The sequence below is a fragment of the Macrotis lagotis genome, chromosome X (assembly GCF_037893015.1).
Source record: "Macrotis lagotis isolate mMagLag1 chromosome X, bilby.v1.9.chrom.fasta, whole genome shotgun sequence".
Taxonomy (NCBI): Eukaryota; Metazoa; Chordata; class Mammalia; order Peramelemorphia; family Peramelidae; genus Macrotis; species Macrotis lagotis.
Window position 1 is genome coordinate 20,985,855 of NC_133666.1, and position 15,533 is coordinate 21,001,387.

General features: G+C 41.2%; 1 protein-coding gene across 6 annotated transcripts in view; it reads right to left on the reverse strand.

The window, feature by feature from the left end:
- TENM1 (teneurin transmembrane protein 1) overlaps nucleotides 1-15,533 on the reverse strand; it is a 1,637,812-nt gene that overhangs the window by 15,351 nt on the left and 1,606,928 nt on the right. For all 6 annotated transcript variants that reach the window (XM_074202813.1, XM_074202814.1, XM_074202809.1 and 3 more), the window contains 2 exons: nucleotides 10,215-10,387; nucleotides 8,635-8,870 (listed from right to left, as the gene is read on the reverse strand). In XM_074202813.1, the coding sequence (XP_074058914.1) occupies nucleotides 8,635-8,870; nucleotides 10,215-10,387 (409 nt within the window). The remainder of the gene's footprint in view (nucleotides 1-8,634; nucleotides 8,871-10,214; nucleotides 10,388-15,533) is intronic.

Below are 15,533 nucleotides of genomic sequence, written 5' to 3' on the forward strand. Positions count from 1 at the left end.
CCCACAAATACAAGGTAATTTTGGGAATGAGGCACAAGCAACTAAAGGAATGGGAGTCAGGAAAAAACTTTATGTAGGTGTTTGAGTTTTACCTAAATCTTGAAGGAAATAAGTAATTATAAGAGGCAGAGGGGAGGAGGGAGCACATTCTAGGCTTTGGAATATGCAGTTCAAATATTGACATGGGAGATGCATCTCCCCCTGTGTGTGGGGAACAGTCAGAGGGAAGACATATTTGGCTATACTGGAGTGTGGGAAGGAGGACATAGATTAAGGCAAGGCAGACAGGAAGGGAAAAGGTTATTGAAGGCTTGAATGCCAAACAGAGAAGTTTATATTTGATCTTTGAGGGGATAGGAAGCCACTGGAGTTTAATGAGTAAGGGGGTGCCAGGGTTAGACTTCCACTTTAAATTATATTGGCAGGGGGATGGCTAGGTGGCGCAGTGGATAAAGCACCAGCCCTGGAGTCAGGAGTACCTGGGTTCAAATCTGGTCTCAGACACTTAATAATAATTATTTAGCTGTGTGGCCTTGGGCAAGCCACTTAACCCCATTTGCCTTGCAAAAACCTAAAAAAAAATTACATTGGCAGGCAAGAAGACAACAAATTGGAATGGGGAGAGATGAGGCAAGTAGACAGAGATAGGAACTGGACCTGTGATTTCAATGGTATAGATAGATGATTCTTGGAAGAGGGGATGATCTTTTCTCTACTTTTGCTGCTTGGTACCTTCTCTGCAATTTATAATCTTCAAAAGTTACTAAGAGTATTTAGAGGTTAAAGGACTTACCCAAGGGTCACAGAACTAGTGTCTGTCAGAGGTGAGACTTGAATCCAGGCTTTCCCGGTTTTAAAGTTGGCTCTTTAGAGATCCACTATGACTCTAGCTTCTTGTTGCTAAATAGAGATGATAATTAGACCTATAGGAGCTAATGAAGTCACCAACTGAGGAGGGTATCGAGAAGGCTCAGGACAAACTATAGTTAGGAGGTATGATGTCGTAGATAGATGAGGAGCTGGAAATGAGACCGAGGACTGGTAAGACAAGAGGGGAACTAAGAGATAATAGTGTATAAAAACTCAGAAAATCATATCCAGGAAGAAAGGGTGGTCAGCAGAGAGAGAGAAATCGGCAAGGATGAAGCTGAGAAAAGCCCATCAAATTTAGCAGTTGAGAGATTTTGGGTAACTTTGGAGATAAAGCAGTTTTGGTTGATGGCAAGAGCCAGATTACAGAGTTGAAAAGTAAGAGGAGAGGATGTGGAGGCCATGAGTATAAACAATTTTTTCCCCCTAGGAGTTTGGCTATGGATGGGAGCAGAGATAGAGAATGGCATTTATACAGAATTTCATCCAGTCTAGTGACGTCATATCTGAGAGGAGGCAGGTAAGTGCTATTCCCATCTGTTAAGGTGTAACTTAAAGGCCTGTGTTTTAAAAGGCTAGAGGAAAGTTGAATATATTTGTGAGCAATAGAAAGAATCAGAGGGAAAGACTCAAGATCTACCAGAGAAGAGATGAGAGGGTATGGGATTGAAGGTTTAGATAAAAATATCTATAAAATGATGCCAAACAACTCAGATTAATGATGATGACCAAACTTGGTCCCAGAGAATAGATGGAATATAAGGATACAGAATGATGTATACTGTCACCGATTGTCATTTTTTTGGACTGCATTTTACTTCTGTTTTCCTTTGTTGCAACTAACCAGGACTCAATTTGCAGTAAGTATTAATAGGAAAATGATTCTCACATTCACAAAAAGGTAAAAAAGTTTTTTGGTGTTGTTTGGCAACTTTGAGCACACTGATTTTAACTCCCTTGGTCTCCATTTCTTTTCCTGCAAAACAAAGCTAGTACAATGATGGCTTTCCTTTCCTTCCCTTTCATCTCTGGTCCCTGGGAAAAAAAGCATAACACATATCTGACAGGGAGAGTACTTAATAATGAGAACACCACAGCTTGGGAAGGTCACTGAAAATGATCAGTAGCCAATGTGATGTTAGGTTCTGATGTTAGGTTCTGTGAATGTATACTGCATCGCCTTATGATCGAGACTTGATATGTGGGGCCTAGAGGAAAAGAAGCATTCTTTGCGCTGTTTCCTGTGCTTGTATACTGTTCGTTCACAATAATTGTAACAGTTAAAGTTATGTTAGAATGATTACTTAAAGAGCCCATGTAACAAGTGACTTTCAGTTCAACTAAATCAGTGACTTTATTTGTTTGATAGACTGTATTTACATTTCCTCATAAAGTCATTATTACAGCTGCACAAATAGGAATCCGGGCTGCAACTCCATTGGGAGGTTGGCCCAGGCCAATGCCTGCTGGTATTTTTTGATCACTTGTAATGATTGCCCATGTTTAGATCTCTGGATAATGCACACTGCTTTTGATGCTCCTGTTAAAATACTGGTTTCAAATGCGGAGCTTTGGAAATAAGTGTCACATCAATCTACTCACTGAAAGGAGATGGAGAATAAAGGCTACATGCTTACCTAGGATTTCCATTAAGAGTTATGTGTGGGGAAGCAAGAAAGCTTTCCAGATGCTTTCTCTAGATGGTACTCCCTTGACTCCAAATATCATCTTGGAACCCCAAGCCTTTCATTCCCTAGATAAGATTAAAGGCATGTATCTGGCAGAACATAATCTGATGAACTACTGTCAGACAAGAGCCTGGTGGTCCTGGACTTGAAGCTTTGCTTTGATGCTAAAGTGGTAGAATGGAGCACTAGACGTTGACCTGGCATTGCCCTAGAGGGGTCCTGGCAATAGCAGTTGATATTTTGGGGCACCAAAAGAAGAGGTGGAGGGCTCTGAGGGCAAAATCGCCTTCACCTTGCAATTTTACTAAGAAATAGCCTGGTTTGAAACCAAATTTAGGGGGAGGGTGGATGATTTAAATTTGGGAATGAGAATTTCCAACATCCTATTTCTCAAAAGTGTGATTTACACATAATTAAGTCAAATTCAAACTTGTGTTGAGTAACCCCTATACTCTGACTCATTTTAACAGTGGGTAGGTGTTGAATGAATTCTCAAAGGGCCCCTCTACCTTGTGCTGCTGTCCACTCTGTTTTTCTCAGTTACAGAAGAGTGGGCAGGCCAGCTGGCCTGGTTACTTACAGACTTGATGGCAAGGCTGGAAAATGAAATCGGATAGTTCTTTCATTGAACTAACCTGGAAAACAGCATGAAGCATAGGAGACCGAAAATCTGGAATTCGTACACCTTAGGGTGGGGAGAATAAGAGTAAGCAGTGCTGCCATCACTTTCCTGGCTGGTGGCCAGGCCAAACTATATTATTATATTCAGTCTATGCTCTGTTTCTCTGCTTTTCTATTGCAGACAGCTGAACTGTTTCTCTTTCCAGAGTCTATGCCATTTATTAATATTTCTAAGGTGAAATCTAAAGTTTTAAAGAACATACACAACTATTCTCAGTTGTATTAAAAGCTGTGATTCTGGAGGATGCTTACCACTTTCCCCTACATTAGGGAGGAAACCCCAATTGCACAGTAATTGGAGGTCGGTTTTTGTTTTGTTGAATATGTAAATACAATTTTCTCCACTGATTTTATAGTTTGAGTTGTACATTTGATGTTTTTTTTCCCCCAAAGTCACATGGTTTTGCCTTGGGAATCCTGTAGAATGAGAAACTCTACACACTAATGGAATTCTCTCCCATGGATGAAGCAAATGACAAACTGGAGCTAGAACCTGAATTAGTTTGCTTTTAGTTAATGTCTAATCTTTGTTCCAGGCACTAAAGCTTTTTTCTGTGCTAAAGAGAGATGTATTTACAGAGTTGATATAGTGGATGAAAAGTTAAATTAAATGGATTGCAAAAGTACCTTGAAAAGGAGATGATTCAACTGAATTTTGGGCTGGGGGAAATGGAGTGAAAACAAATGACATATTAGGTGTTAGTTAGTTTAATAGAACTAAGGAAGGATGCCTTCAAAATATCCAAGCCTGGATTTGCTCAGACTAAGTGAGATATCACTTTTTCTATTTTGATTTTGGGGCCGGGGGTCTTTGGGCAAGAAATAATTTCTTCTTGTCTTTGGATTGAAACATGCACACTAAGAAAGAACAGCTTTTTTTTTTTTTTTAGGTTTTTGCAAGGCAAACGGGGTTAAGTGGCTTGCCCAAGGCCACACAGCTAGGTAATTATTAAGTGTCTGAGACCGGATTTGAACCCAGGTACTCCTGATCCAAGGCCAGTGCTTTATCCACTACGCCACCTAGCCGCCCCTCCACTATGCCACCTAGCCGCCCCTTTCTTTTTTTCTTTTCAGCTGGAGGGAGAAAAGTGGATGTGACAGGTGTCCTATTGGAGGAACATTTGTTCTAGATCACCTTACCAAATAGACTTGTAAAGGACTCTGCAATTTTGTGCACAAATACCTAGCATTTGATACACCACTGTGTTCACCTGTGTTGGACTGTTTTTGTTTTCAAAATGGTGCCATATTTTACACAAAAAAGACCAGGATATGCTCATTTATACAGTTAGGCCCATGCAAGAGTCCACAGTGATTATGGGGCCAAAGGGAAAAATTAATTTCAATCAGTCATTGGGTTTCTAAAAGTTTGAATATTGTGTCATTGGAGAGATCAAATATCTATTTTTTTGTACCCTTTATCTAGATATTGGGTGATATGGAAACAGCTGGAGACTTATTTTCTTCAACCTTCTAAAAGATTTGAAAAAAATCATCCATATATTTTCTCAAAGTCAGCTAAAGGAGTTTCAATCTCCCTTCAATTTTTCCCTTTATGAGAGTTTAAGAAGCATAATATAGTAGACATTAATTATTTCAACAGTACTAAACTATATACTATGGGGCAGTGTAGAAATCAGGATTGTAGATCTGCATCTTACCACTTGGTAGTAGTGTGACCGTGGCCAAATTCCCTTGAGACTCAGGTTCTTCTTTTGGAAAATGGAAATAATAGCTTCCCATATCCAACTGGTTGACAAGTATCATTAATTCTACACTTCTTGCACATCCAGCCCCTTCATTCTACTCACACAGCCATCACTCTAGCTCTTGCCCTTAATTACCTCTGTCCTGGACGATTGCATTAGTGTCTTGATTGGTTTCTTGGATTTTAAGTCTTTCTTCTATCCTTTTTTATATACAGGTAAAAAAGAAATATTCCTAAAACACAGCTGTGACCATGCCACTACTCAGATCAAAAACTTCCAGTGAATCCCTCTTGTTCTGGGATAAATCATAGCTCATTTATTTGACTGCAATCTAGCTTCAGCCATATTCCGTGTTCATTGCACTTAGTCCTTGTGATATATTCTGTGGTCTACTCCAAGTGACCAACTTGCTTCTCTTTTGTCATTTACAACATGCCAGTCCTCGGCTCTGTCTTTACACAGGTTGTCTCTCACACACGTGTTATTCTTTTTTTTTTTTTTTTTTTTTTTTTTTTTTTTTTTTTTTAGTTTTTGCAAGGCAAATGGGGTTAAGTGGCTTGCCCAAGGCCACACAGCTAGGTGATTATTATTAAATGTCTGAGGCCGGATTTGAACTCAGGTACTCCTGACTTCAAGGCCCGTGCTCTGTCCACTGCACCACCTAGCTGCCCCTCTCACATGTTATTCTTGATGTTTAAGTGACCCACCCAGGAGACCTGAACCCAGCTCTCTCTGGTGTCAAGGTCAGCTCTATGTTCCGCATTGCCTAACTGAATTATATCATCACTCCTTTGCTGAGTTGCCCTTACCCATGGCGCTTATTTTCCCTGGGTCACATGCTCCTTTGGAAATGTGCATTTGATTTTTTCAAATGAAGGGAGTATCAAAGTTCTGAAGGAAGAAGTCAAGGTTGGTGCCAGTGGCTAGGACAGCTACTTTGGTGGAGTGATTTAAGGAATGATAAAACTCTCCATAGTCCTGAAATATGTCACCTACAAGCCCAATACAGATTTACTTACTATGTTGAGCCTATCTTAATATTTTATTAAACAGACAATGAGCAGATTACTGTGTCAGTCACCTAGAAGAGTTCTGAGAGAGTAGGAAAGAGGATAGGGAAGAGACAGCCTTCCAATTTCTTGCCTCCTTATCTTCACCAAATCTCTTCTCCTTGGATCTCTTTACCAAGACTAATCTTCCTACTTTTTACTCCCAATTTTTCTCTTCTAGGATCTTTTTCAGTTCAACATTCCTATTCTCTTTTGCCTTTTCCACCGCTCTCTGTATTTTCTCCTTTGTTTTTCCCTGCAGATATACTCAGATTTCTGTTATCAACAACAACAAAACAAAAACTTGACCCCAAACATCTTTTGGACTCCCTACCTCCTTGAGCAATTCTTCTGTTTCTTTCTTCCCCTTCATCTCCAAATAATCTAGGAACAGAAGCCTATACTTTCAGTTTCCACTTTCCCAGCCATTTTATTCAATCTCTTGCAATGTGGCTTTCATAACCTGTAATTTTTATCAAATGTTCTTTCCAAAGTAACTAGTGTGGTCCTTATCCTCCAATTCAATGGCATTTTGCATAATCTTCATTCTACTCGATCCTATTGCTGCATTAGACTTGGTTAACTATTGTTGAATTCCTTCCTTCTCAGTTTTGAGACCCCTAGTTCCTAAGGGCTCTCAAGATCTGACCTTGGCCTCTTCTTTTCTCTGCAGATAACTTTTTTTTTGACAATCTCACCCATTACCATAGCTGCAATGAACTCTTTAGGTAGTTGACACTCAAGTCTTGATTTCCAGCTTCAACTTCTCCCCTGAGCACCAAGCTCACGTTTCTATTGATCATCCTCATCCCCAAATGCCAATCTCTCTCTCAGACCAAAAGCAGACTCAGATGCTTATCTTGAAAACAAAAAGTCCTCCTTCCCTTGTCCCGGCTAGATTTCAAGCTAATATCTCTTCTCCCCTTCATTGCTAAACCTTTAGAGAAAAGTGGTTTACATTATCTACTTCTACTTTCGCAACTTGCCCCTAGAATTTGGCTTCTGACTCCAGGCTGCTTTAATAAAGAACATAACATCTCAATGTTGATAAGTCAGCATAATATCTTTTTTTTTAGTTTTTGCAAGGTAGTAGGGTTAAGTGGCTTGACCAAAGCCACACAGCTGGGTAATTATCAAGTGTCTGAGGCCGGATTTGAACCCAGGTACTCCTGACTCCAGGGCTGGTGCTCTATCCACTGTGCCACCTAGCCGCTCCTAGCATAATATCTTAATCACTAAATCCAGTGATCTCTTTTCGGAACTAATCTTCATAGTCTTTCTACAGCATTTAACACTGTTGACCATTTTTAACTTTCTTGATACTAACTTCTCCCTTGAATTTCATGCCACTACTTTCTCTTGACTCATCCACGAACTAAGTTTCTTTCCTAACTTCTCAAGCCTCAGTCATTTCCCAAGCTCTATCCTGCACACTTCCTTTCTTTTCTTTCTACGCTTTCTCCCTTGGTGATGCCATCAATTCTCATGGCTTCGCTGTAGATGATTACCACCTCACTATCTCACATGAGCTCCAGTCCAACATCTCTGGTTGGATGTGCTACTGATATCTGAAACTCAACGTGCTCCAAACTAAGTTCATCTTCCTTATAAACGTCTCTTTCCTCACTCGTCTATTTCTGCTGATGCCATCACTATTTTCCCAACCATTCAGGTTTGAAACCTGAGCCATTTTTGAATCATGCCTGTCTTATCACATCTAATCAGTTGTTCAAGACCGGTTGATTTAAATGATAGTAGAATCCAGGTCCTCTTTTACTATCTTTCTCACATTTGTCCTTTCTACTCTTACTGATGATATTCTAGTTCAAAGTCTTTATCCTTTCATACTTGTAAACATTATAACAATCACATTGATTTCTCTGCCTCCAGTTTCTTCCTTCTTTAATTCATCTTTCATATATCTACCTGAATCATCACCCTGAAGCACAGTTCTGATCACGTCACTGTTGTACTCAAGGACCTTCAGTAGCTTCCTACTGCCTGTGGGATCTAGAGCTCTTAGTCTGAGATTCAAGGCTCCCCACAATTTTGGCTCCAATTTCTCTCCAAACTCATTTCAGAGTGCACAGGTGTATTTCCCTATATGCGCAGGTGTCAGAGAGTATTTCTACATCTTTGCTTTTTAAAAAATTTCCAGGTGAGCCACCTCTTCCTCTATTATAACCTTCCCCGATTTCTTCCACCTCTGAGATATATGGCATCCTTTCCATCCTAATTCCTCATTCTGCCGATCGTACCTGGGCAAAATCTATGTGTAACCTTTGTTCTCTCTGAGCTCCTTGAAGGCAGAGCCCACACCATTAACTTATCTTTCCACCCAGTGCTAAGAGCAAAGTAGGTGAATGATTCATGTTGGCTGTATTAGACAGAGTCAAATTGAGGGTGGAGAGGAGGCCTGGGGTGCAATTGTTACTAGGAGCACGATGATGACATGCATCTAAGGGAAGAAGAACCAAGAAAAGCTAAAGACAAATAATTTATTTTCCTAACTGACCTCAAGTCACATGTTACACTGTTACCTAGACTCCCAGCTTTATAGCAGTGTTTTGTGGATCCTTGTTGATCTAATGAAGATTTTCCATAACCTGGGCAAAGAATTCCACATGATTGACTTACCCTTAGCCTCCTTTCAAATGCTGACATGTTGCCTTTGGTTTGCTCCTTCCGCTGCCGCCATTCAATGACGTTAGAATTGTGCTCTCCAGGTAGGGAGATATTACACTTGCCCAAGGTGGGGTTAACTGCCCCAGCGAGAATGTGTGGCTCAGTGTTGAGACCGATCTCCATACCGCTTGCAAAGGTGACCCGGAGGGACCCATCTGGACTCACTCGATAGGTGCTCTGGGTATTGTCTGTAGTCAGGATAAGAGAGAGGGACAAAGAACATGTGGGTTGAATTTTCCTTTGGGGTCCTTAGTTATTCAAATTGGCTAAACCCTCATTTTGATCATTTTTTGAGTCTCTTGATTTTCTTGTTTCTTGGATAAAACTTCTGGTCTAAACCTACAATGCTGACTTCGTTCTCTTTTTCATTTTAAGAGAATTCCCTCTGGCTTGTTAGGATGGCCTGCTTTGTTTGATATATCAAACTTGGCTTCCTCACAACCCAAGGCCAGCCTGAGTCTTATAGCAGCACTTCTCTGATCTCTTCCAACTCTCCAAGAAGATTTCGACAGAAGTCTATGTCTGATCTTCTCCAGGAGAGCTGTGATCCTGTGATCCTCTGCCATGACTTACTGCCTTCCTAGTGCATACAGTTTCTCATCAACTGAAAGGAACTGCATCCCCTAACCCACTTACCTCAGGAAAGCTATCTTGGATAAACAGGAGAGGAGGGCTACTACCACACTTCATTCATATATATTCTCATTCTCTCTCTCTCTCTCTCTCTCTCTCTCTCTCTCTCTCTCTCTCTCTCTCTCTCTCCTCTCCTCTCCTCTCCTCTCCTCTCCCAGTGTCTGCCCTTTTCTCTTGTTCTAATCTGAAGAGATTTCATTTAGATATATGATAATTGGATTTAGAGTTTGAAGAGAACCTGTAGATCAGTGAGTCACAGAATGAAAGAATTGTGAAATTTGAAGAGACTCAGAGGCTGTTACAACATATAAGACAAGCTAACCAGTCTACTTGAAGACCTCAAAATGAGGGGGCACCCACTACGTCCCAAGACAGCCCTTTCCCCCTTTTTAGGAAGTATTTTCCTGATACCAAATAGAAATTTACCTTTTTGTACTTTCTACCTCCTCCTTTTTATAGATGAGAGAATTGCAATTTAGAAAGGTGGCTCACTTGGTCACAGGGAGAAGAGCTGGAATTTGAGTAGTGACTGCACATTCACACATGTATGAAGTGTGGGACACAATGGAAAGGGAAGTGACCCAGGAGTGAGGTACTTGGTCCAAATCGGACTCTGCCGGTAGTGCAGTGACTTAAGCATGGACACCAAGGTGGCAGAGATGGGATTTAAGTGTGTGTCCGTGGAATACAAATCCAACTCTTCCCACTGTACCATAAGAACCTACAGAGTGATAGTTGAAGTTTACCAATTATATTGCTTTGGTCAACCAAGATTGGTGGAAGGCTGAGGAGGGGGAGAGAAAGAAACAGGCAACTTTGAAGTCAGGCCCAACATAATAATAACATGCAAAGTTCTATGATGTTTTAAAGTTTGCAAAGTTAAACCAGATTTGTCTTACCATGTTTTAAAATATATATGGTACTAGTAGCTGTAAAGTTAGTGGCTGTGATGACATTTTCTCGGTTGGAAGTGTCCAGTTCCACTTTAGTCAGTTTCTCCAGGTCACTGTGGAAGTTGCTGACTTCTCCAGTAGGAAAGGTGGCATTGGTCAGATGGCCCTCAAGGTCATACCTGGGGGATTCAATCCAAATCAACTGTGAGACATCTTGGCATAACAACAGGTTTTTGCATAGCTAAGCCACAACGGTAATAATGCTTCATAACACTCTAGGTTACGCGAAGGAGCAGTTTCCCTAAGGAAGCTTGAAACTTCTTTTATTTATTTATTTATTTTTTGCAAGGCAAATGGGGTTAAGTGGCTTGCCCAAGGCCACACAGCTAGGTCATTATTAAGTGTCTCAGACTGGATTTGAACCCAGGTACTCCTGACTCCAGGCCCGGTGCTTTATCCACTGCGCCACCTAGTGGCCTCAGCATGAAACTTCTAAGACAAACCAAGAAGCATTTATTAAATTCCTACAATGTATCAGCTAGAGGGCAGCTAGGTGTAGCTGTAGCAGATAGAGTACTGGCTCTGAACTCAGGAAGCCTTGAGTTCAGATCCAACCTCAAACACTAGCTGTGTGACCTTGGGCAAGTCACTTCACCCTCATTGCCTCCCATCCAGGACCATCTCCAGTTGCCCTGATCCATATCTGCCCACTGGATCCGGATGACTTTGGAGGAGAAAGTGGGGCTGGGGACTTAGAACAGCCCCTCCTCACTCCAGTCCAATTCACTTGCTTGTCCTGGCATCACCTCCCTGATGTCAATTCGGAAGAGCAAACCACAACAAAAGCAACAATGTGAATGTATTACACTGGGGAAACAAAGAAAGGCAAGGAGCTCACGGTCTAATATTCCCAGTATCTGGAAGTGTTTTTTTTAAGGGAAGGGAACACAAATGATAATAAATTACAGGTGGAAACTGATTTAGAAATCCCTCTGCTGTGGGGAAGAGATGAGTCAGCAAGTCCTGAATTTGCTGCAAAATCGAAGCTGCTCGGCTGTGATGTTGCATGTGTGCCACGAGAGGGCGCTCTCTGCCAAGGAGAAAAAGTACGCCTGCTGAGAACCAGAAGAAGGCCAAAGTTGATTTTGCCTTGAGAAAGGAAAAAAAGGATTTTGGGATGCTTTTTCAGTTGCCATATTTGGGATGAATAAATCCGCCTATCAGGATAAACAGGCACAGGGAAGAATAGAAACATGTTCATGAAAATATTCTCCACCCAAGTGCCGCCATCACTCTCTGCTCTTTTGAACATTTCGTAGCCCTGTTCATCGGGTTTTGTAATGTATTTGTAATGTTTGTAATGTATTTCTGTACCTGGGGTAAGAGCTACAGACCCAAGAGAGACCAGAAAGGCAGACTATCTAGGCTGCTTAAAACCATCGGCATCACTGACAATCTCCCAGTCTTCCAAATAAAAGGAAATGCTCTCGGGGAGGCTTGGGATGGACATTTGAGGTTGGATGGAACCATGAACAATGAATACTTCATTTAAAGTAAAGGCAATTCACTAGAAAAATGAGTACTGTTGCTCTGTAAGTTGAAAATGACTCAATATTTAGATACTCATGTTGGTCCTCAAAATATTTAGGTGGGCAGCAATGACAAGAGTTAATCTTGTTCTCCCCCCCCCATCATGCCAAAGTTTAGCGATTGAGCTGCTATTGAATGTTTCAGGCTCTAGGATGGAGAAGCACTCGAGTTGGGTGGGCAGGGAATAAGGGGCTGCACCATCTGGCAACTCAGTTTTTCAAAAAGATGTAAAAATAATCAATGTACATGTACGACCCATATCAGATTACTTGCTGTCATGGGGAAGGGAAGGGAGGGAGGTAGGCAAATGGGGACCTTGAAAGCTTACAAAAATGAATATTGAAAACTATCTTTGCATTTAAGTGAAAAAATAAAATGAAACAACATTAAAAATAATCAGTCAAAACAATCCTTTAAGGCCCTCTAGCTGTGTCTGGACAAAGGGCAGAAGGCCCTCTCTAAATTGGTCTTCATGTTCCATGGCTCTCCATTCTTCATATATCAGTCAAATTGATATGCAAAAGCACCATCTGAAACCATGTTCCTTTCCTACCGATGAAGCTCCAGTTGCTCTAGGATCAAAAAGCAAAGTCCTCTGGCATTAGAAGCTCATGACAATCTGGTGCCAGTCCCCTTTTTTCAGACTGATTAAATATTACTCTCTCCCCCCCATCAAAAAAAAAGACATTTCACTCAAACCGGCCTCATGTATATTCCATCACTTGCTGCTGTCCTTCATAATCGAAGAAGACCTTGCCATCACATGAATGATGACACAACTTAACAAAATGTTTATTTTAGTGAGGGGAAGGAATGTGGTACAAAGACAACCTTCTCACTGCCTTTTCTAGAAGCATTTTCACCTGATTTGATAGGAAACAGAATTTCTGGTGAAGGTCTGGATGCCGTGGGAGTCCTTGGCCTTTTGAATGTTCCTTCTCATAACAGTGAGGCACCACGGCTCTCTAGCAACTCTGGGAAAGTGCCAGTATGCGATATTCTGGTGACAACATAGTATAGCTAGCCTGTCTTTCGATGGTCTAATCATCAGTAAAGTGACAGAATTGTTCTGTTCAGCTCTGCAACCGTATTCCCCTGGAACCCATAGACTTTGGTGCCCTTGCATACACTGTTTCCCATCTCCACCCCTTAGAAATACTTGCTTCCTTCAGCTCAAATAGTATCCCCTCCATGTTTTTGTGACCTTTCCTTCCCCAAATAGCTAGAACCTAAATCCCAATCACTTTGCATCCCATCTGTATTGATATTGTTTTAAATGGCAATATGAGTGTGGATGCTGCTTGGCCCTTGTACAGGGATTCTTGGGATTCATAAACTGATTTTTCACAAAACTTTGATAACTGTATTTCAACACACTTGGCTTCCCATATAATCTTTTTTGCATTATTCTGAGAAGGGGCCACAGGCTTCATCAGAAGGCCAAAGTGGTCCATGAAGGGAAGAAGCATTAGGTACCAGGTACCTATGTAAGGATTATCTCATTTGATCCTCACAACAACCCTTGGAGAGGTACATGCTGTTCTATCCCCACTTTACAGTTGAGGAAACTGAGGCGAAGAGAGAGTAAATGACTTAAAAATTACACAGCTAGTATTAGAATTGAATTCTAGGCCCACCATTCACTGTATCACCTAACTTGCCTCAACGTATTTGTAACATATTTGTATATACATGTGTATCTATCTGCTTATATCTATCTATCTATCTATATAGATAGATAGATATGCACACGCCTATATATTGTGTCATGATACACAAAAGCTTAAGAACCTCTATTGCAGTAGAATCTTCTGCTCCTTGAACACAGGGACTGTTTTGTCTGTGATGTCATACCCCAGTACCTGTTAATTGATGGATCTTGAGTCCTCTTTGACTATCTTAAATAATGTTAAGCAGCCAATGTTCTTGTTCTCTGAAGGAACAGACCTTCCTGGATATAGAATTTTTCCTCTAATCTAAATATACTTCCTGGAAATTGTTGAGTGTAGTTCCAGCACCAACCCCAAATTTAGGTCTTTGGGTTGTATCTTTGTCAGTTCTGTTGAGGAAAACCCAAGGCTCCCATTTCCCCCAAGGGCTGCATTTCCCCTCACTTCTGATGGCAGAGCCAACCTTTCTGCATCTAACTTCCCATATAGATGTTTTGTCTCTCAAGCTCATTAGCATCAGCTCTCTTAGCAGACTTTCTTTTCTTCCCAGTGTCAAAGGAGTCTGACCTCTGGTGATGAGGCACATATTTAGAATAGCCATCATCATGCCTCCAAGAAAGTTGACCAAAGACAGCTTGGCCTAAGGTTTAAACTTGACTTCTCAGCCTCTTAACTCTTTCTTTCCATTCTGGCAGCCAGCCCTTCTATTGTTACTGAACACACACAGAGGGTTCAAAATCAATGTGCATCACAACGTTTGCAATCCGAGAGGTTACAATGAAAAAAAAAAGCTCTGGTTGAACTTGGTTTCAAATTCTGTCTCTGCTACTTAAAATCTCTCTGATCCTGGGCAGGTCTTGGCTTCCTTCTGCGTAAAATGGTTATTAAGGTTCCCTTCCAACTTTACATCGATGATCCTAAGCTCAAATGGCAACTCTGACGTACATGTCCATGAGAAGAAGGAAGAGAAACCCCAACAACTCAAGCAACTGAGCCAGGAGGACGTTTTTGGTAGATGTTTATAAACTAACTCAACGATGTTCTTCATCTTTGACTGTCAGATTGCTAAGTGTTTCCCCCAGGAAGACAGATATGCTCCCCATATATGTTTCCCTGCTAGTTGAAAGCAGTGTAGTTTAGGAGGAGGCCAGTCATCACCCCTCAAAAGACTCATTCTCAACTGCTTGGGAGGAATGGTTGATGGAGCCTAGAGTGACTTTCTTGTCTTATTTCTCCATTTGTTTCCATGAGAATGTCAGGTGCCCTTCCCTATGCCTAACACTTCTACTTTGCTATTTGGGTACGAGATATAAAAAATTTTCTCTTCTGTACCCTGACAGTATCATGATTTGAATTTTTACATAGGAAGGCTATACTTGCCCTTTCTTAAGTTCCCCCAGACAAAACATTGTCAGATGCAAACAATTTAATTAGAAAGCTCCTCATATATGTTTTCTTTGCACAGCTGATTTCACATAATCCAAACACAATTCTCTCTTCTGAGCTTATTCCTGAAGCATGAGTAAAATAGACCCCTCTATCCACTGAAAATTCCAACGAAGTCAGGCAACAGATGTAATTCTGATGATTGGGGGGCCATGGAAATGGTTGTTCTAGAAGAGATCAAGACTCTATGGGAGGGTCTAGGGTGTGTGGTCCTAAGGCTGAGGGGGCTGGGTTCCTTTAAGTGCTGTATTAGGGACTACACATTTAATGTCCTGGCCTTAGGTTGAGGCCTTTGTTCTCATCTTCAGAGAAGTAGGCAATAAATAAACCAAGGCACCCTGGCTCCAAAGGACCCATCTACTGCTGGTGTAAGCTATTGTGCCCCTTCCTAATCTGACCTCCACTGAGGTCATATTAACTAAGACAGGGCTCTTGCAGGATTTTCTCACGCTGCATCCATTCATTTCTCACAGTCAGAGCATCCCTTAGTTTTCTAAGGATATTGACCATGTCTGGGACCAATGCTTAAGATGGTTTTTCCTCTGATACCTGTCAGGCTTTTGGATTATTCCTTTAGAAATTCCTGTCCATATTAGTACTGGGCCTAACTTAAAAAGAC